Source organism: Balaenoptera physalus (assembly GCF_965194825.1).
Source record: "Balaenoptera physalus genome assembly, chromosome: 16".
In the NCBI taxonomy this organism is placed as follows: domain Eukaryota; kingdom Metazoa; phylum Chordata; class Mammalia; order Artiodactyla; family Balaenopteridae; genus Balaenoptera; species Balaenoptera physalus.
This window is the reverse complement of record NC_138898.1, coordinates 82,732,703-82,753,799: the sequence shown is the minus strand read 5'-3', so window position 1 is coordinate 82,753,799 and position 21,097 is coordinate 82,732,703. Positions and strand designations below refer to the sequence as shown.

Sequence of the window (21,097 nt, the reverse complement as noted above, 5' to 3'; positions counted from 1 at the left end):
AGGGGTGAGGCGGAGAGGCCGGCCAGGCCGGAGCGTGGAGGGCCTGGAAGGCCTGGCTTTGCAGCGTGGACTGGACCCTGCAGACCCGGCCTTGGCAAGCTCTTCCGCTGACGTCCCCGAGGCCGGAGCCCGAGCACCCCCGCGGGACAGGGCCGAAGCTCTGCCGGGCCCCAGCTCTACCTAGGAAGGCCCCATTCCGGAGAGTCTCCACTTGAGTTTTCATTCAAGGAACTATGTCAGATTACGTTCTGCTGAGACAATAGATCTTCCCACTTGACCTACATCCCACCCCCAGCGTTGCCTGAGGCCCAGTTTGAGAAGCTCAGCTGTGGGTGAAGGGTCTGCGGAGGGGAGGGCTGTGATCCCATTTGCGGGGAGGCTACAAGGGGGGAACGGCTCCAGCCCCAAATGGCACCTCTTGTCATGGTCCCCACTGGGGCCTCTGCGGGGTCTCCTGTCACTCATCGGGTGCTGGGAGGAGTGGGCTTCCTGGAGAAGGGGACCTGAGCCGGGCCTGGGATTGACCTCAGCAGAGGGCATTTGGGAGTGGGGGGAGGGACTGAATAGGAGCAGGAACAAGTCACCTGCTGGGCCCTCGGGAGCTGGGTGACCTTGGATGAGTTAACTTACTGTCTGTGACCCTGGATAAGTGAACTTGCTACCTCTGGGCCTCGAGGTCACATGGAGCAGGGACAGCCTTCATGGTCCACCCTCTGACCCTTGTCACGCACCCCTGCCTCCCTCTCTTCCCTACGCCACCCCCCTCCACCCTTCCAACTCGTAAGAGCTCAAAATAAAACCCTCCTTTCTCAAGTTTCTAAAGATGTCACAGTTCCAGTGCCAGCCACATGTTTCTCCACTTCATTATCTCTGCTTTTCTTTGTTAATTAGGCTCCAGTAATGATCTCACTTCTGCCTTCCCGGGAAGAGCTGGCATCTGCTGGGTGGGGCCTGGAGGCCTTTGTGGGCAGACGCCCGGCTGCCAGGCCCAGAATTGGCTGGCTGCCTCCTTTCCTGCAGGAGAGGCGGCCCAGTGGGCCACGGAACACTGTGACTGATGTCAGGGAGGCCCCGCCCTTTCCAGCTGGGTCGTGGCCGCCCCAGTGTGCCCCTGGGCTGGTCAGTGGTCCCAGCCCTGCCCTCCCTCAGCTCTGCCAGGTGGGGGAAGGGCACCTCAAGGTTCCCAGCGGCTGTTAGACAGGGGGCTCCTCAGGCCCCAGGAGCGAGCAGTGGGGGGCTTCAGGCTCTTCTGCAGCATTCCAGAAAACCTCACCGAAACTAGTTCCCCAGCTGGGACCACCCAAGCCGACAGGAACAACCAACGCCTTTATTTAGGCTGGAATGAGATCAGCTCTCAGGGTCACCAGGCACTGCGTGAGGAACAGAAGCTCTCTAGCTGGCTGATAAATGCGTCTTTGAGACATGCAAGTGGAGGCCTGGGGGGCGGGCCACAACGGATGGCTCAGCACACGTGGCTTACTGGGTGGACCGGATCTTTCCAACCTCCTGGGCTGGGTGGGGTGGGGTGGGGAAGGGTCTGGTGGCCAAAGAGACCTCCTGGTGGGAGGTGGGGATGGGGACAGGACAGCACAGCCTGCGGAGGGACCCCTGCAGGTTTGGGAGCTCAGGGCCAGGTACTTAGTCTGTGAACGGTTCCGAGGTGTCTGCTGGGCCGGGCACTGGGCTGGGTGTAAGTAGCTTTTGATCAACACCAATTAAAGAGAACCCTGCCTCATGGAACTTACGTTTTGGTGTGGATGCAGAGAACAGACCATGTGCGAAGGGTAAAGTGTACCAGGTGTGAGTGCTGAGAAGTCACAACCCTAGATGTGCGGTGGCCGGGGAGGGTTGGTGAGCAGAGGCCTGAAGGCGGCGGTAATGAGCCAGGAGGGCATAGAGAAGAGCCTGGCAGGCCGAGTACAGACTGCAAAGGCCCTGAGGTCCCCTGCCAGGGTGGGAGGCCAGGTCGGGTGGGGGACCGGGTAGGAGATGAGGTGGAAATGGGAGAGAAGGCCGACTGTGGACGATGGGTCAGGAGGTCAGGATGCTGACCCTTGTTCCGAGTGAGCTGGGAGCCAGGGCAGGCTTCTGAGCAGAGGAGAGACAGAGTCCAGTTTAGGATCTAACAGGATCCTTCTGGCTGCTGGGTGAGGACACACAGGGTGGCAGCAGGGGACGATGTAGGGAGTTGGTCCTAGCAAAGCAGGTGAGGCCCAGTAGTGGCAGCAGTGGTGGTAAGTCCTTGACTCTGGGCAGAGTTTGTAGCTGAAGCCGACAGTTTGCTGATGTGGGCTGTGAGAGAGAAAGGAGTCGAGTTTGACCTCAGGGATTTGGGCTGAGCTTCTGGAAGGATGGAGGTGCCGGTAGGTAGCTGAGACGAGGAAGATGCAGGAGGAGCTGGCTGGGGGGGTGGGGGGGAGAGGGGGAGTCTCAGGCGTGTTTGTGGCGTGTTAAGTCTGGGGTATTATCCAGGCGCTGTTCCATGTACAGTGGGGGCGGGGGGCGTGTCCAGGGAGTGTTCCAGGCTTGAGGTATAATTTGGGGAATCACAAGCCTGTTGCTGGTATTTAAAGCCCTAACAGAATGAGATCATCGGGAGTGAGTGGAGTCAGAGGGCCAGGGCCCTGGTGCCTTCAGCCTTTGTGGGTAAGGAAAAAACCGGGAGGAGCCAGGAGTGGGTGGTGTCCTGGGGCTGAGTGGAAGAACCCCGTTCTCCCTGGGGGAGGCCCTTCTCCCCTTGTGGCCGTGAGGCTCCCACGGCCCAGAGACGCGGCTGAGCATCTTGCAGGGACGTCAGGGGTCAGGCCCTGAGCAACGATGGCTTCTCAGCAGGCCCCAGGCCCACTGTGCCGGATTATAGATGCCACCCAAGGCAAGCGGGAGGTTTCCCCTCCGCTCCACGAAGTAGGGGAGCCCCGGGTTTCCACTGTCTGTTCCATGAAACAACAGGTTCTGCACGCCCTCTTGGGTGGGGACCTGGAGAGTGGCAGGGCTGGGTGAAAACAACTTCACTGGTACCAGCAGAGGATCTTCTTCGCCGGGGAAAGGAGGATGGATTTGCCCCACGGACAACAGAGAGCCCTCAGCGAGTTTAAAGCAAGGGAAGGACATGGTCAGATAGACTGTTTAGAAAAATCTGAGTAGCTTGCAAAGCTGAGTATGAATTTGGGGAGGGCAGGTGAGAAGACCCACCTGGATTTTTGGTTGGAGACAAGGGGGCACAGAGGGGTTTTGTTGGCTGCTGTAACAAATTACCCACTCGGTGGCTGAAAGCAACACAGGTTTATCTCCTTACAGTTGTAGAGCTAAGAAGTCGGAAATGAGTCTCACAGGGCTAGTCACGGTGTCCGCAGAGCGGGTTCCTTCCCAAGGCTCCGAGGGAGAATCTGTTTCCTTGTCTTTTCCATCTTCTAGAGGCCGCCTGCATTCCTTGGCTTGCAGCCCCTCCCGCATCTTCAAAGCGCATCCGTCCAACCTCTGTTGTCCCCTCTCCCTCTGCATTTGACCTTGCCTCCTTACAAGGACCCTTGTGATTACATTTAGGGTCCACTCGAATAACCCAGGATAATCTAGCCACCTCAAGATCCTTAACTATCACACCAGCAAAGTCCCTTCTGCCATGTAAAGAAACATAGTCACAGGCTCCGGGGATTAGGGCGTGGTCAGCTTTGGGAGCCACTGCTCAGCCGAGGTTTCTTTCCTGAGCGACCATGTGGGAGGTTGGAGCCAGGGACCCACGAGAAGGGAGGAGCGACAGGTTTGAGGGGACCTGGAGAAGCCGGCCTGGGATGTGAGGAATCAAAGGTGCTCGAGGGAGCAGGCGGAAACATGGGTTTGGGGGTTGCGGGTGCAGAGAGAGAAGAAACAGCAGCATGGATGGAACAGAAGGAAGATCTCTTCCCTCCCCGTGTGCAGCAGCTGAGTCGGACACTCCTGCCCTGTCCTCCCAGCCACAGCAGAACGAGGCCTTACTGCCAGGTGGTCAGTGGGTTGGGGTGAATCCTGGCTGTCCCTCTAACTCACTGTGTAACCCGGGGCACGTGGCTTCCTCTGTGTGCCTCAGTCTCCTCGTCTGTAGGATGCAGACACTCCTAGGACCAACTTCGTAAGGTTGTCAGAAGGATTAAGTGAAGGAATCCGTGCAAAGATCTAGGAAGAGTGCTGGGCACGCAGGAGCTTAATTTCTCAGACAGTTATTTACCGAGCGCTTGTGATGTGTCGGGTGTTACTGCGGGTGCCGGGGCTGTAATCCCGAACACGGGCAAACAGACTGCACGCTCAGCCCACAGGAAGCATCTGTTCTCGGGTCGTTGGCTGCAGAGTTTGCTGTACAGCATGAGGATCGGGATCGGTACCCCCCCTCCCCGCGTAAGGCAGTAGAGCCCTCCCTCGCCTGTGCGGTCCGCTGCCTCCGTCTGCCCACCTCGCCCGGGCTGGGTGCTGATGCCCTGCTCATCACGCTTAGTGTGTGGCATTCCGTACCTGGCCAGTCGTGGCCACAGTTCGGCCTTGGGACCATGGGAGGAGGGAAGGGGAGAGGAGAGGGAAGGAGACGATTTCCCTTGGGAAGGGCCTTGGCCATGTCTGCTCCCAGGACCGTCTGTCCAAGACAGACCCCCACAGGAGAACCTGGCACTTGCTCTGCCCAGCCAGGTTTGCAGGTTCGAGCATGGAGCTGCAGGAGAGTTTGTGAGAAAGCCCTCTGAGGAGGTACTGGGCTGTTCCCGGATGGGAAAGCAGCACCCAGGGGTCAGAGAGACCTGGGTTTGAGCCTCAGCGCCACCCATCGCAAACAATGCGGCCTTGGTGGCTGGGAACAGGCACCTTGACTCCTCTGAGCCTCGGTTTCCTTATGTGTAAAATGAGGATCATAACACCTAGAGGTCAGGCTTGTCGTGAGGAAGATAGAGCATCACTGCGTAAATCGCCAGGTACCGTCTCTGGTGGGCACGTGGCATCGGCAGATGGAGGATTTGCATCCCAGTGTCTGGCAGCTGGGAGGGCAGTGAAAGGGCCTGGAGCCCCAACAGGGGACGCCCCAGCCAGACAGCTCTCTGTTGGCCATTGTTCCAGGCTCTTGTGTGCCGTGGGTCAGCTGAAGGTCAGACATCTGGGCTCCAGGGAGGAACCTGGATCACCTGCCCAGGCAGGTTGTGGTCCACCCACCACGCCCCTCCATCCCAGGGAAGGGAGATGGATTGACGGGGGCACAGAGCCCAGCTCGAGGGAACTCTGGGGGAGAAGGCTTGCTTTCTTCCCTCCCCTGTCCCCCTCCCCAGTGAACCCCATGCACTGATCAGATCCGTCATGATCCCTGGCTCATAACCCACTCTGCCATCAATCCCTGCATGTAACCATCAATCAATCAATCGATTGATGGTTGTAACTTTTTATTTTGAAATGATTTTTAATTTACAAAAAGTTGCAAAGATAGCACAGAGTTCCCAAATACCGTCTGACCCATGTAGGATGTTAACATCTTGCATAACCATGGTCCATTTGTCAAAACTAAGAAATTAACATCGATTGGTGCCATGCGATTAACTAAGCTACAGGCTTTATGTAGATTTCTTCAGTTTTTCCACCGATGTCGTTTTCACATTCCAGAATCCAATCCAGGATACCACATTGCATTTAGCATTCATTTATTTTTATTCTTTCATTCGTATTCCCACATATTTGTTTGCTCACTCGTTAATAAATACTATGGTGAATGCCCATGAACCCACCACCCGTCTAAGAATCAGAACAGAACCAATAACGTACATCCACCTACGTGCTCTCCCTCATCCTGTCTGCCTCTCTCCCCAGAACAAATATTCTGAATTTTATGTGTGTCATTCTCGGTTTCTTTCCCTTCAAAATTGCAAAACTGCAGGAAAAAAAAAAAGAATAGTATAATGCCTGCCTATATATTCTTTGTCTGGATTCATTAATTCTCTTTTTTGTGTTTGTGTGTGTTAATTCTTCTTTCTTCTTCTTTTTATTTTATTTATTTTATTTTATTTTTTATTTTTTGGCCTCGCCATGTAACATTCGGGATCTTTTTTTTTTTTTTAATAAATTTATTTTTTTTTAATTTTTGGCTGCGTTGGGGCTTCGTTGCTGCACATGGGCTTTCTCTAGTTGGGGCGAGCGGGGGCTACTCTTCGTTGCAGTGCACGGGCTTCTCATTGCGGTGACTTCTTTTGTTGCAGAGCATGGGCTCTAGGTGTTCGGGCTTCAGTAGTTGCGGCACACGGGCTCAGTAGCTGTTGCCCCCGGGCTCTAGAGCGCAGGCTCAGTAGTTGTGGCGCGCGGGCTTAGTTGCTCTGCGGCATGTGGGATCTTCTTGGACCAGGGCTCGAACCCGTGTCCCCTGCTTTGGCAGGCGGATTCTTAACCACTGCGCCACCAGGGAAGCCCAGACATTCGGGATCTTATTTCCCCAACCAGGGGTTGAACCCAGGCCCTTAGCAGTGAAAGCGCCAAGTTCTAACCGTTGGACCGCCAGGGAATTCCCTGGAGTCATTAATACTTTCCTTTTTAAAAAAATATTTATTTATTTATTTATTTGGCTGTGCCAGGTCTTAGTTGCGGCACTCGGGATCTTCATTGCGGAACACGGGATCTTTAGCTGTGGCATGCAGGATCTTTTAGTTGCGGCATGCATGTGGGATCTAGTTCCCCGAGCAGGGATCGAACCCAGGTCCCCTGCATTGGGAGTGTGGAGTCCCAACCGCTGGACCACCAGGGAAGTCCTTGGAGTCATTAATTCTTAACGTTTTTTGCCAAATTCCTTCCCTCCCTCCCTCCCTCCCTCCGTCCCTCCGTCCCTCTCTGTCTCTCCCACAGGCACAGACCCCGCCCCATTGATTTCTGTCTCTGCCTCTTTCTCCATTCAAAGTAAGTTGCAGACATCTTGACTGTTCACGCCTAAATATTTCAACACACAACCCACAACTCTCCAGAACAATGCTATTCTTTTGCAGATCCACAATACCGTTGTCACACTTATAAAACTTACTAACTCCCTATCATCTAATAGACAGTCTGTATTCAATTTCCCAAACATGTCTTTGACACTGTTGTCCCCCGTGATTTAATCACTGCTCACAGGTTGATTTCTTTTAACATGTCTATTGCATATAATACGGGCCTAAACCAAAATTGTTTCATTTTGCTTTTTTTTTTTAACTTTTTAAAAATTATTATTAATTTATTTAGTTACACTAGGTCTTAGTTGTGGCAAGCAGGCTCCTTAGTTGCGGCACGCATGTGGGATCTAGTTCCCTAACCAGGGATCGAACCCAGGCCCTCTGCATTGGGAGTGCAGAGTCTTATCCACTTTGCCACCAGGGAAGCCCCTTTTTTTTTTAACTTTTCTAACCAAGGTGTCCTATTGTAACAAGCCTGGGACTTGCTTCTGTCACTTAACATGACGTAACACAAGATTGAAATGTGTGGCCATAGCTGTTTGTTTTCAGGGCTCTGTAATATTCCGTTGAGTGACTGTACCACGATTGATTTGTCCATTCTCCTGTCCTTGGCCATCTGGGTTCCCTCCATGGTCTTGCTGTTACTAAGAGTGCTCTTAGCACGCTTGAGCATGTCTTCTTTGGCACACATACGAAAGATTCTCTTGGGTACATGAGATCATGGGCCCGGGGAGGGCTTCCACCCCACTGCAGCACGGCCATCCCCTCTCTGAGCCTCAACTTCTCCGTCTGTAAAACAGATGGAGGACTTCCTTGGGGGTCCAGTGGTTAGGACTTGGCATTTTCACTGCCGAGGGCCCGGGTTCAATCCCTGGTCGGGGAACTAAGATCCCACAGGCCGCACAGCATGGCCAAAAAAACCCCAGAGTTCCTGCTGCCCCTAAATACAGATCATGGAAGGGGTTAAGAGACGAACTGAGTTTTATCCTGGCAAAGGTCTGGTGCCAGGAAAGGAGGTATCATGCAAGTCGCAGGGTCCCAGAGAGGGACTTGGCTCCGCTCCCTGCACAAGGCAGCTGTTCTGCCAAGGTGGGGTGCCCGTGGATATCCAGCCTCTGCTCTCTTGGGAGCCAGGCCCTCCCAGGTCTGCTTTCTGCCTGGATCGCCCAGCCCAAGCCTGGCAGAGAGGAGAGGCTGCTTCGAGAGGGTTGAGGAGGAATAGTTATTGCACTCTTCCCCAGAGATCTGGTCTCTCCCTCTGAGCGGCGTTCCTTGCTGCGGGCTGCCTCTGTGTCATTTTGGATCATGACTGTCAGCTCACAGTCATCAGCCTGAGCTGGGGACCTCAGACCAGGCACAGAAAGGCCAGGCTGCTCAGGGCTCATGTACTTTGCCCCAGGAGCGGGCTGTGAGGCCACCCCAGGCCTCACCCCGAGCTGACTGGCGTAAAACTGTGTACATAGCATGGCTGTGGTTTAATAAGCTTGGTTGCTTTCTTTCCCCAGGCAAAATTCAGTTAATCCTCAGGCTAACAGACAGCAGATTAGAAACAACAGGATGAGAGCTACAGTAGTGAGATAGACAGTAGTGGGAGAGAGGAGACCAGAAAACTGGAAACAGCAGCAAGAGGCAGGAGAAATGCCAGCCTGGGGCAGTGGGGGACAGGTCACTGCAGCCAGGGCAAGTTCAATAGCACTTTCTGGACGGCACTGGCGGTCAGGTCATGAGGGTGACCTCCGCCTACCCCCAACCATGTGCTTAATGAGAAAGGGGTAGTTGATGAGTTTTAGAAAATGGTCTTCCCCACATGGGTAAAGCAAACCCAGGGACTTAAGAGAACAAACTTCCATCGTCTGGAAGAGTTTCGTATGGAAGATTTCGTTTCCTGAGACTACACAAGATAACTGAGGCACTGACCTGGTAATAACATCAATGATAACTTGACACTGATGGCATAAAACCTTAAATTTTTTTATGCACAGTATCATTGGATCCCTCCCAACAGGCCAGGATTCCTATTTGAGGGATGTGGAAACTGAGGCTCACAGAGGTTGAGTGCTTTTCCAAATACCACACAGCATTAGGGTTACAGTCAAGATTGCCTTGCAACCTGCTGGGCCAGGGAACTTCCCTGTCTCTGGCCCTGAGGACCCCCTTTCTCCCCACTGTCTACAGGCATTCAAGCAGGTACATTGAGGGCACACCACACTCCACATGGAGCCCTGTGACATTTCCAAATGGAGAACATTCTGAAATGTTTGCAACCGTTGGTGTCCTTACAGCCAACCTGGGTTCAGAGAAGCTCAGGCAGGACCCCCCCAGAGAAGAAGAGTAATAACTAGACTGTAGACTGTGCCAGGCATGGGCATAACGTCCTCACCTCATCCTCACGGCACCTCCATGTGGTCGTTGCTGCTAATTTTTATTTTTTAAGGTTTTTTTTTGTTGTTTTTCGGTTTTTTTTTAATTTTAGGCTGAGTTGGGTCTTCGCTGCTGCGCACGGGCTTTCTCTAGTTGCGGCGAGCGGGGGCTACTCTTCGTTGCACTGAGCGGGCTTCTCACTGCGGCAGCCTCCCCTGTTGCGGAGCATGGGCTCTAGGTGCACGGGCTTCAGTAGTTGTGGAGCGCAGGCTTCAGTAGTTGTGGAGCACGGGCTCAGCAGCTGTGGCGCACAGGCGCAGCTGCTCTGCAGCATGTGGGATCTTCCTGGACCAGGGCTCGAACCCGGGCTCAAACCCTTGTCCCCTTGGCAGGCGGACTCTCAACCACTGCGCCACCAAGGAAGCCCTGTTGCTACTTGCCAAAGGAGGAAAGCCAGTGGTTGTCTAAGGTCACGAGCTAATAACAGAGCCAAGATTTGAGACCAGACAGTCAGACTTCAGAGCGTGTGGTCTTAACTCCTGGCAACAGGGCTGCACCTCAGAGCCCGGGAAAGACCACTGGGTTTACGGCCAGGGCCCCAGTGATTGTGCCTCACCCCCCTCCCCATGTTCTCATGTTTCCTGATCCTAGTTTCGCCCACAAGCAGACCAGACTCAGAGGTGATGGCTGCCGGGACCGTCCCACCCAGCCTAGGCTAGGACAGCTGCTGCCCACAGCCACCCTTGGGGAGGTCCCTGGTGACCACAGGCCTGGCCACCCCCTCTCCAGACGGTGGGTGTGTGACGGTGGTGGCAGGAGCCTGGCTCTGTCAGGAAGGAGTCCTGTGACCTGCCCACAGCCTGCCAACAGGCCCACTTGGCTGGAGGTGCAGGCTAGCAGGGTGCATGGCCTTCCTCCTCCACACCGGGGCTCGCCAGGACTCGGCCAGAGGCCAACTGAGGACGGTGGCCATGATTCACGTCACAGGAGACCAGCTCTGTCCTGGGCACCTCCAAGCCCCCCGACACAAGCGTGTTCAGCCCTCCCCCCTGCGTGGAGCTGTAGGGCTGGGGCTCGAGCAGGAACACAGGCAGGGCCTCTTCACCTGGGGTTCAGGTTCAACCTCCCAGCAACTGCGTCACTCCTTTGCCCTCACCACCCGAGGGGTTGCCTCCAGTTTCCTCTGAGTACACAGAGGACCAACGCCTCTCTCCCCTCCAGCCCCCGCCAGAGGCTGACCTGGCCTATTTCATTCAAAAACTAGTCCTCTAAGAAAAATGGAACTCCCTTCCTCCAAATTAAGTAAAAACAAAGAGGTTGGGGAGAAGCCAGGAGCAGCTGTGGAGAAAAGTGGGCATCCTCTCAGAGGCCCGACGCTGAGCCGGGAGGATCCAGTGGTAACGCGCGTCGTGGGCCGGACAGTCTGCACGTGGGACATGCTTGGTCCACTCAGCAGCTGTGATTATTCTTGGTATTACGGAAAAAGGCCCCTAAACTCCCACCACACTCCAGAGGCATTCAGGACACCTCCCGGTGCCACCAGCGTCCCTCAGGCAACCCAGGTCCCACTTTCCTGACATTTAACTGCTGCCACAGTTTGCTGCCCGGGACCGGCCCGTGTGCTCTTCCTGCTGGCTGCCCTGTGATGTGGTGTCACCCCTCCCTGCCAGCTGCAGCCTGGTTTGGGGGTGCTGTCCCCGGCAGATCAGACAGGACATAGGGGAGGGGAAATTTTCCATGTCCCCTAACATGTGTTGAGCACCCACGGGATGCCTGCAGCCCCAATGTGCAGCTAAGTCTGCGTCCCACGGGGCCTTGGGTGGCATGGGTGTCACCTCCTCTGGGAAGCCCTCCTTGATTCCTGGCTGGGTTGGGGTTGTCCCCCCCCACCCCATGTTTCCACGAGCCATGCACTGACAGTTGTCAAGCCCAGTGGGTCACCGAGTGTTCCTCACCGTCCCCTGCCTCGTCTAGGGCTGTGCTCTGTACTCTGCTAAATGCCCAAGGGCAGCACCGCATCCAGATGGGACGGTGCTCATGAAATATTTGTCCAAGACAAATACTATATCAAGACAGTGGGCTGAAATGCTGAGAGGTGACATGGCGTGACCCACGCGTGGCCCTTTGGGGCCTGGCGTTGCCTCTCACAAGGCGAGGGCAGTGTGCAGCCCAGGCCTGCCCTGTCTTTGTCTCTCTCCACCCACTGGCAGTGGTGCAGCAGGAGCCTGCAGGGGGAGGTGGGGTTGGTGAGTGAGTCCTGCGCTCCCAGAGAGGTGCACAGGTGACGGCCATGTCCAGCAACTACGGGGACCTGAGATTGTGGGCTTGCTTTGAGGTGCTGTCTTTTAATCCAGAAGGCTTTTTGTCATGTACCGACTGAGTCCGGCCCTGCCCTGGGCTTGAGAGGAGACAGAGGCATGGAACTATGAGCTGATGGAATGAGAGATTTAGAGGAAACACCTTAAAGATCAACCCTTCTTTCTACAGATGGGAAACTGAGACTTCAGGAAACCCAGAGTGCGTGGTAGAGTGAAAGACGAGGACTTTTGGGTCAGACAGAGTATTCCTGGCACTTAGCGGCTGTGTGACCTTGAGCAGGTTACTTAACCTCTCTGAACCTTTGTGTCCTTGACTGTGGTGAGCAGTGGCCGTGACCGCGTCCGGGAAAGCTGCCAGCAGAGCATCCAAGCGCTCGTTGGGTGAATCCAGGCTGATCTTTCCCTGGCCTGTGTGGTGCTGCCGTGCCTGTGCAGAATGCCGGCCACCAGAGCAATCCCTGGTGGCAGGGGGTTAGCTAGATAGAGAGTGTCCTCCACCTCTCTGCAGGCTCTAGGTGGCCCTGGTGCCCAGCGCTCGGTCCTAGTTGTCTGCTGACCTGGAGGAGGGTCAGGTTGATTCTCGCCACATCTGGGGTCCTGAAAACCATCTGGAAGGGCCATGTTGGAGCGTGTGGGAAGATGGAGGGCTCCAGGGGGTGCTGAGTTTGGGGTCTTGGTGTGGCCGAGGGGAGCCATCACTCCCCAAGATGGGGACACAGGAGGAGGATGTTATCTGGGATGCCTGACACTTGCAGTGTCTCGTGGGCACCCAGGTGGCTGGTTGGCCGTGGTTGAAGAGAGAGATTCAGGAACTCCGAGATACGGCAGATCCAGGTTCCAGAGTCAGGAGCGCGGGCAAGAACAGGGCCAGACCAGGGACAGCGGGTGAAGGAGGAGGAGGCGCCAGGCAGTGCGGGAAGCTCTCTGCCCTGCGGGGCGGCCCTGGGCTGGGAATGGAGGCCCCTCCCTGGCGGTGGTGCAGGGAGAGGGCTGGGCCTCCTGGCTGGGGTGTGAAGGGCAGGCGGGGGCAGCAGACAGTCTGAGTGGCACAGAGCCCTTGGCTTCCTAAATGGAACCGAGTTCTGTGAGATTTTCCAGATTAGCACAGGAGTTGTTTTTCTTCACAGACCCATTCTGTCTGCTCTGCCCCTCACCGCCCAGGCCCTGGCTCCCTGCTGGCTGCCAGCTCCTAGTCCCCACCCCACCCCAGAGGCCCAGCCCAGTGCTTACTGTGCGAGGGTGCCCGGGCCCTTCCTGGAACTCCAGCTCCCTCCCCAACCCAGGGCACTAGCCCGCAGCCCGGACCTTCTCCATGCCATCCACTCCCGCCCAGCCCGGCCCTGCCTCTGGGGGCCTCCACGGACCCCAGCTGCTCTTCTAGGCCAAGGAGAGGAGTGAGGGGAGCACAGGGGCCAAGCAGAAAGTGCCCGTGGAGGGCTGCCCTGGATGCTAGGCCGGAAGCGTGTACGGCCCCTACACCCCCAAAACACGCCTGTCTCCCTGGTCACAGGCCTGGGGCTCTTGGTCTGCAAGGCAACCAGGGTGAGTTCTGAGAGCCCAGCTCAGTCAGGCCAGCACACACTGCTGGACCCACCCCTGCCCCCTCCCCTGGCACCGTCCCGGGCTTTAGCCGCATCCAGCACGTTGTGACCTTTCTCCCTTCAGTGCCCACGCATGGGCCAGTCCTACACCTGCTGTCTTTTCCCACCCGCACCCCACTCGTCACAGACCCCTACCTGCCTTCCAAGAGACCACTTGAACTTCCTGCTCTCCCAGGGGGCCTCCCCAGGCTTGCACGGACGGGGTAGGCACCCCGATTCATGCCCCACGTCTCCCCGGGGGTGTCCCCCGTCGCACTTCTGGGCGCCGCCCCTGCTGGGCTGTGAGTTCCTGGGAGGAGGCCCACGGCCTCCCTCTCCTCGGGGTGCTCCATGCCTGACGTGGGGCCTGTACGGGGGAAGGTGTTCAGAGGACGCGGGACGGGTGGATGGATGTACAGACAGACGGCTGAGGCCAGAGACAGGCTGCAGGGGAGTGGGCGGGCCCTGGAGAGTCTGCGCCAGCAGGTGAGGGTCTGGGCCGCCATGGGGGAGAAGGAGCAGGTCCGGTGGCCGAGACCGTGCCGACCCTCACGCCCCCTCGTCTTCCTCTTGTAGATGAAGATGATGCCAACAGACTTGGGGAGAAGGTGATCCTCCGGGAGCAGGTGAAGGAGCTCTTCAACGAGAAATACGGTCAGTGCGTGGCGGGGGAGGGCAGGGCCTGGGGGGCAGCCTTCCTTGGAGGCGCCCCTCCCTCTGCAGCCAGCCTGGCCTCCAGTTGCCCCCAGCTGGCCTGTCCGCTCCCTGGGGACATAGTTGCCCTGTCCGAGACTGATGGGAGCTGATCCCTCATTCTCCCCACCCAAGAAAGGGGAAAAAACCCTGATCTGTGGTGCACACAGTGGGGATGGCTGTGGTCAGCATTTCTGTTTCTCTAGGGCTGGGCTGTGTGGCAGAGGCCGTGCCCCACGGCCAAGTGCTTGTTCACGCAGACGCTTGTCTGCCCAACACACACTCAGCCCTGAGATTCCAGAGGAAGGCATCTGATCCCGCTGTCCAGGGGCTCCGTGTCGGGAGGGAACTGGCCGTGGAATGTATGAAAGGTGCCAGGTCCTGTGCAGAAGGCATCCAGGTGCCAGGGCGGAACCCAGGATGGTGCAGTTGATAATACGGTTACCACTGATGGAGCATTTTCTAGATTAGTGGGTGCCAGGCTGCACTAGGTGCTCTATATACATTTTGTTTGTGATGAATTTAGTAGTATTGGCTCCACTTTGTATTGTAGCAGAGAAAGACAGTTAAAAAAAAAAAAGAATTTCAGAGAGTGACAAAGGAAAACAGGAAAATGTAGAAGTGTGATGAGGGTAAGAGGGGGTAGCCGTGGCCTGTCTGGATTGGTGAACCAGAAAGCTCCTTGGGGACTTCTCTGGTGGCGCAGTGGTTAAGAATCCGCCTGCCAATGTAGGGGACACGGGTTCAAGCCCTGGTCCAGGAAGATCCCACATGCTGCGGAGCAACTAAGCCTGTGCTCCACAACTACTGAGCCTGCGCTCTACAGCCCGCGAGCCACAACTACTGAGCCCGCGTGCCACAACTACTGAAGCCCACGCACCTAGAGCCCATGCTCCGCAACAAGAGAAGCCACTGCAATGAGAAGCCCGTGCACCCCAACGAAGAGTAGCCCCCACTCGCCGCAACTAGAGAAAGCCCGCGCGCAGCAACGAAGACCCAACGCAGCCAAAAATATAATTAATTAATTAATTAATTAGGGGAAAAAAAAGAAAGAAAGAAAGCTCCTTGGAAGAAGGGACGTTTTAGCCAGAACTTGAATGTCAGGCGGGGACAGACATTAGAAGGAAGCTTGCCAGGCAGAGGGAACAGCTCGGTGACTGGGGAGCAGCGAGAAGGCAGGAGGGCCTGGAGTGGGAAGATGTCCCGATGACGGGGTGGGGAGAGGTGGGCAGGCCAGGACTCCAAGTTGGGGTTTCATTTTGAGAGTAACAGGAAGCACCTCTGCTGGTGGTTTGTGGTGTCTTTTTCACTTTTAATTTTGGAATCAGTTTTCAAACATATACAAAAGCAGAGAGAATGACAAAATGACCCACCATGTAACCCAAACCCGGCTTCTGTGCTTACCAACATTTTGCCAATCTTATTTCATCTATTTCCACAGGCACACTTTGATAGGTTTAGTACTTTAAAACAAATCTAAGACATCCCATCATTTCAGCCACAAATACCTAAGTAAGGACTTTTATGTTTTCTAACACAATAAGAGTGGATTTTTAGCAGGCATCAGGTCCTCATTTGTCAGGTCCAGGCGTGCACACTTAACAAATCATTGCACTGGGCATGTGTGAAAGTACCTGTTTCATTGCCAGTGTTGGATATTGAATTTTTTTTTTTTTTTTTGGCCGAGCCTTGAGGCATGCGGGATCTTAGTTCCCTGACCAGGGATCGAACCCATGCCCCCTGCAGTGGTAGTGTGGAGTCTGACCACTGAACTGCCAGGGAATTCGATGGATTTTTTTTTTTTTTAAGTTTATTGAAGTATAGTTGATTTACAGTGTTGTATTATTTCTGCTCTACAGCAAAGTGACTCAGTTATATATATTCTTTTTCATATTCTTTTCCATTCTGGTTTATCACAGGATATTGAATATAGTTCCCTGTGCTATACAGCAGGACCTTGTTGTTTATTCATCCTGTATATACTAGTTTGTATTTGCTAATCCCAACCTCCCACTCCTTCCCTCCCCCACCCCTTCTGGATTTTTAGTTTTGCTAATTGGATAAAAAAAAGTGAAGTGTGTGTTGACTTATAAACTCTCTGTGGTGCGGTGGCTACTGAGTGGGGCTGTGCTGGGCCCCAGCCGTTCCCCACAGAGCTTGGCTTTGACAGGGGACATCTTCCCTGACTCCCTGTGCCCTCTAGGTGAGGCCCTGGGCCTGAACCGGCCTGTGCTGGTCCCTTACAAACTGATTCGGGACAGCCCAGATGCTGTCGAGGTCACAGGCCTGCCCGATGACATCCCTTTCCGGAACCCCAACACATATGACATACACCGGCTGGAGAAGATCCTGAAGGCCCGGGAGCACGTCCGCATGGTCATCATCAACCAGCTCCAGTGAGTGGCCCCAGCACCTGCGTCAGGGTGGGCAGGGTGGCGGGGGCCATGGGAGAGGGTGCTGCTTGGATCTGGGAGGGGAATCCCCAAAGCAGGCCCAGCCAGGAGTCAGAGAGGGAGAGAGACAGAGAGAAAAGGAGAGAGAGGGACCTTTCACTTGCACAGAATCCAGGAGATGGACTAGCTTAACACTCCCATCTTAAAGATCGGGCAACTGATACCCAGAGTGAGGAAAGGGACAGTGTAAGTTACCGTGGGTCAGCTGGGCTCTAGACCCAGGTATCTTAGTCCATTCGGGCTGCTGTAACAAAATACCACAGACCGGGTAGCTTAAACAAAAGAAGTGTATTTCTCACCCTTCTGGAGGCTGGCAAGTCCAAGATCAAGGTGCCAGCAGATTTGGCATCTGGTGAGGCTCTTCTTGGTTCACAGATGGCCCTCTTTTTGCTGTGTCCTCAAGGGAAGGAAGGGACAAGGGAGCAATCTGGGGCCTCTAATAAGGGCACTAATCCTGTTCTCGAGGGCTCCACCCTCCTGACCTAATCACCTCCCAAAGACCCCACCAACAAATACCATCACATGGGGGATTAGGTTTCAACATTTGAATTTTGGGGGGACACCAGCATTCAGTCTGTAGCCCTGGATGTCCTGATTACAACCCCTTTCAACTGAAACACAAGGCCTCAGCATTCATGGGTGTTTGTTTATTTTTTTGATTTTAACTAAATTTGATTTTTTTTTTTTTTACTATTCCCCTCATGTTTACCCATTTTACTGTATTTAGAAAATAACAGTAATTCAGTACCCCCACCCCCCAGAGACAACCACTGTCTGTATTTTACTATATATCCTTGTAGTGTTTTTTAAAAAATACAGTAGTTTATTTGACTATTTTGGGATTTAGAAACAATACACACGGCAAACTTGGGAAAATACAAAAAGGTAGAAAAACGAGGAAAATAACCCATAACACTCCTATTCAGAGTTAACACTGGTGGTGCTTTTTTTTTTTTTTTTAATATTTATTTATTTATTTATTTATTTGGCTGCGCCGGGTCTTTGTTGCAGCATGCAGGATCTTCAGTTGCAGCATGTGGGATCTAGTTCCCTGACCAGGGATCGAACCCGGGGCCCCCTGCACTAGGAGCACAGAATTCTTAACCGCTGGACCACCGGGGAAGTCCCTGGTGGTGAATTTCTTTCTTAGTTTTTCCTCTACCCATATTTTCTTTTCCATTTTACACTCCATGTTTTAAAATGAAAATAGTATTTGCATGTGTCAAAAAAATCAAATTATTCAGAGGGGTCTCAAATGAAAAGTAGAGGTTTCCCTTCCTTCCCAACTACAGTCCACCCCCTGAAGTAACTTCTGGAAAATAGGAGAAAATGCCCACCCCACACCCTGTAGGCATACTTCCCACAGAGAACCACCAAAGACATTCTGGGATTTTCCTTCAATGTTTCCACTTTTCTTTTAATGCCTGTCAGATATATATTTTGAAAAATGAAACTGAGATCAAACAGTATTTATCTGTAGACAGTAAGTAAAACTTGCTGTTTCCTCTCTGGCTATCTTGCATGTATTTGACCATTATCCATTTCCATGATAACTCCCTTTAATGACTGTTTAGATAGACCATAATGTCCTCTACTGATGGACATTTAGGTTACGTCTAATTTGTGGGGGGTGGTTCATATAATAACACTGCAAGTAAAATAATCAATAAAATAAAAAGTAAAAGATATATTAAAATATACTACTGTCTCAAATATCCATTTACATAAATCTAGGCACACACTTTTGATCACTTGGTCAGACGACACCCTCGCTCTCTAGAGGAAACCAGGTCCCGAGACTGGCGATCATGCACCTGCTCTGGGCGGGGATGCTGACCGTTTTCATTCAGGTCTTACCTGGCTAATGTTCCAGCAGTGACGGCATCTCATCTCATGTCATCTCACGAGAGATGTCGCCCAGACTCAGGGAGCAGGTGAGAAGGAGGAGGGGAAACCTCATTTTCTAACTGCCACCTCATCTTTCTCTTTTTCAGACCTTTTGCAGAAATCTGCAATGATGCCAAGGTGCCAGGTAAGTCAGAGGCTAAAGAGGCCATCCTTGGGAAATCCCTGGCAGTCCAGTGGTTAGGACTCTGAGCTTCCACTGCAGGGGGCACAGGTTCAATCCCTGGTCAGGGAACTAAGATCCCACAAGCCACGCGGTGTGGCTGGAATTAAAAAAAAAAAAAGGCCACCCTTCTGCCTCTCAGGGACCAGAGTCTATGAACAGATCTGGGCCAAGTGGCATGCAATAGAGGGAAGTGTAGTCCCCCTGCCCAGTACCTCCCCAGGGAGCCTGAGATCTCCTTCTGCAGCACCAGTATCCCCAGGTGCTGGAAGGCCAGGAAGCCTGCAGGCGCCTTTCAGAGAGGCCCTGCCACGGAGGGCCAGATCAGCTAGAGAGGGTGTCAGATCTGCTAGAGAGGATGAGGGACAGGCTGGAACCAGCAAGAGGGGACATCAGGTAGGATGGGGAAAGTCACCTGGGGAGGGGAGGAGGGGTGACGTGGGGTCAGCAGGGGTGAGGTAGGCGGGCACTGCCCGAGACTGGCTGGGCCCCCTAGATTCTGCCTGCATTTGCAGGGCAGCACCTGCACCAGACCCTGGTCTTCTGGAACCTTTCAGGGCGCAAGAACCTGGGAAACTCTGGGATTCTGATTAAGCAGGTGTGCCATAGAGCTCGAGAGGATGGAGCCCTGGGGATTGGGAGGTGCACCTCTGATTAAGAAACACCCATCTAGTCCCACCTCTCATGGTACCTCTGGGAAACTGAGGCCCAGGGAGGGGAAGGGACTTGCCAAGGCCACGTAGTGAGTTGGTGGCCGCCTAGAACCTGGTGTCCGGACCATCCCTCTGAACCACAGGCCACCGTGGACTGCAGGCCCCAGTGTGGCTGTTTAATGGGGACAGTGACGGAATTCAGCGAGATGGCCCCACCCCAGCCTGAGACCCAAGATGGTCCAACTCCAGATGGTCCCAGTTCCCCTGGGACACCACAGCCCGGGGTGGCACAGGCAGCCAGCAGCCACCTCCTTCTAGCATGTGCTGATGCCACGGGCATGGCACTAGGCACTCATGGTAGGGAGGTGACTAGGTTTGGGGGCTGCTCCCAAGTCAAAGGCAGACACGCAGAAGGCTCCATGGAGGCCTCAGGGAGGAGAGTTTGGGACAAATGATCAGAGACTGGATGCTGTCACTTACATCCACCCCCCCCCCCACCATGGCCATCTTTAGGGTCTTACAGTGACCCTAGGGTGGCCACAGCCCGGGGCCAGCACCTCTGACTTGTTTGCATGTGGAGCCTCCTACAAAAATCCCTCCTCCCTGGCTCACAACCTGGGCTCCTCCTGCCTCCAGAGTCTCCTATTTCCCGGGGTCTTTATACCACATCCCAGACGCCAGGCTCTGGTTTTGCTTCAGCAGCTGAACAAACAATTGCCCCCTGGGCCCAGCCTGCCCTCATGCTTGTCATTAAGACCCTTCTGGTGGGCTGTATCAGTAACCTGTCCATCCACTCAGTCAAGCCCAATCCCCACCTATGCATCACACAGCTGCAAATCGGTTTTTTTTGGCCTCGAGAATGCGGGATCTTAGTTCCCCGACCAGGGATGGAACCCCGTCCCCTGCGGTGGAAGTGCAGAGTCCTAACCACTGGACCGCCAGGGAATTCCCCAATATACAGCTGCAAATCTTTTTGATAAGTCTTACATATTCACATGAATTGAATTCAGCAGCAACACAACCCCTGCTAGTCCTGCTCTGTGCTGGGCTTGGTACTAGGCTCTTTCATACACATAATCTCCTTTGAGTCTCATATCACAGTTGTCCCCTCTTGGCTCAGAGAGGTTAATCAATTTACCAGGGTCACACAGCTAGTAAGTGGCAGCAGTGGAGTTTGAACTTAGGACTTCTGGCTCTAAACCAGGGTTTCTTTCCATTGGGACACTGCCTGTCTACTAGTACCTGTGACCTGTTATCATTCACAGCAAATCAGATCTGGGTCGTCAGATCTGGGTCATCACACATCAGCGGTAACAGTAGCAACGATACTGATACCAATTCTCAGTTTCTGACTGTTTACTGGGGACCAGGCACATTAGCTCATGTGACTCTCCCAGCAAGCCTGCAGGATCTTACATTTTACTTGTGACAAAATGAAGGCCCGTTGGCCACTAAGTGACTCCCCCTAAGACTTAAGTCTGTGTGGCTCTGAGTCTGGGGGTTCTGGGGAGGCTGGGAGCCCACAGGCTACATGGTCTGGGGAGGGTATAAGGAAACCCTGGGCCTGAGCTGAGCCTGCTGGGGAGACCTGCCTGGAGGAGGAGGCTCTATTGTTAGCAAAGCAGACAGGTGAGCGGGAGCAGGAGGGTGGGCGAGTGGGGCGTGGGGCTGCTTAGGGAAGGAGGCTGGAGAGACGGGCCTCAGCCGCTGGTGGGTCGGGAGCCTTGAGTGCTGAGAAGGGGACTTCAAACCTGAGAGCGAGGCCTTCTCCAGGGGGGGTCAGGAGGCCAAGACACAGTGGCCCTGGCACCCGGCGTCAGCAACCCTTTCTCCCACCAGCCAAAGACAGCAGCCTCCCCAAGCGCAAGAGAAAGCGTGTCTCCGAAGGGAATTCCATCTCCTCTTCCTCCTCCTCTAACCCGGAGTCAGTGGCATCCACCAACCAGATCTCACTCGTGGTAAAGTTGCACAGACCTGGACCTGACTGCTCTTCTCTCTGGCTTTCAGCCGGCACTCGGGCAGGCTCGTCTACTCTGGAGCGTGGGTCTGGGGCG

General features: G+C 54.3%; 1 protein-coding gene across 3 annotated transcripts in view; it reads left to right on the top strand.

Moving 5' to 3' along the window:
* Window positions 1–21,097, top strand: part of GTF2IRD1 (GTF2I repeat domain containing 1) — a 123,795-nt gene that overhangs the window by 90,699 nt on the left and 11,999 nt on the right. For all 3 annotated transcript variants that reach the window (XM_082432311.1, XM_082432309.1, XM_082432310.1), the window contains 4 exons: window positions 13,753–13,830; window positions 16,073–16,265; window positions 18,317–18,354; window positions 20,883–21,001. In XM_082432311.1, coding sequence (XP_082288437.1) covers window positions 13,753–13,830; window positions 16,073–16,265; window positions 18,317–18,354; window positions 20,883–21,001 — 428 coding nt within the window. The remainder of the gene's footprint in view (window positions 1–13,752; window positions 13,831–16,072; window positions 16,266–18,316; window positions 18,355–20,882; window positions 21,002–21,097) is intronic.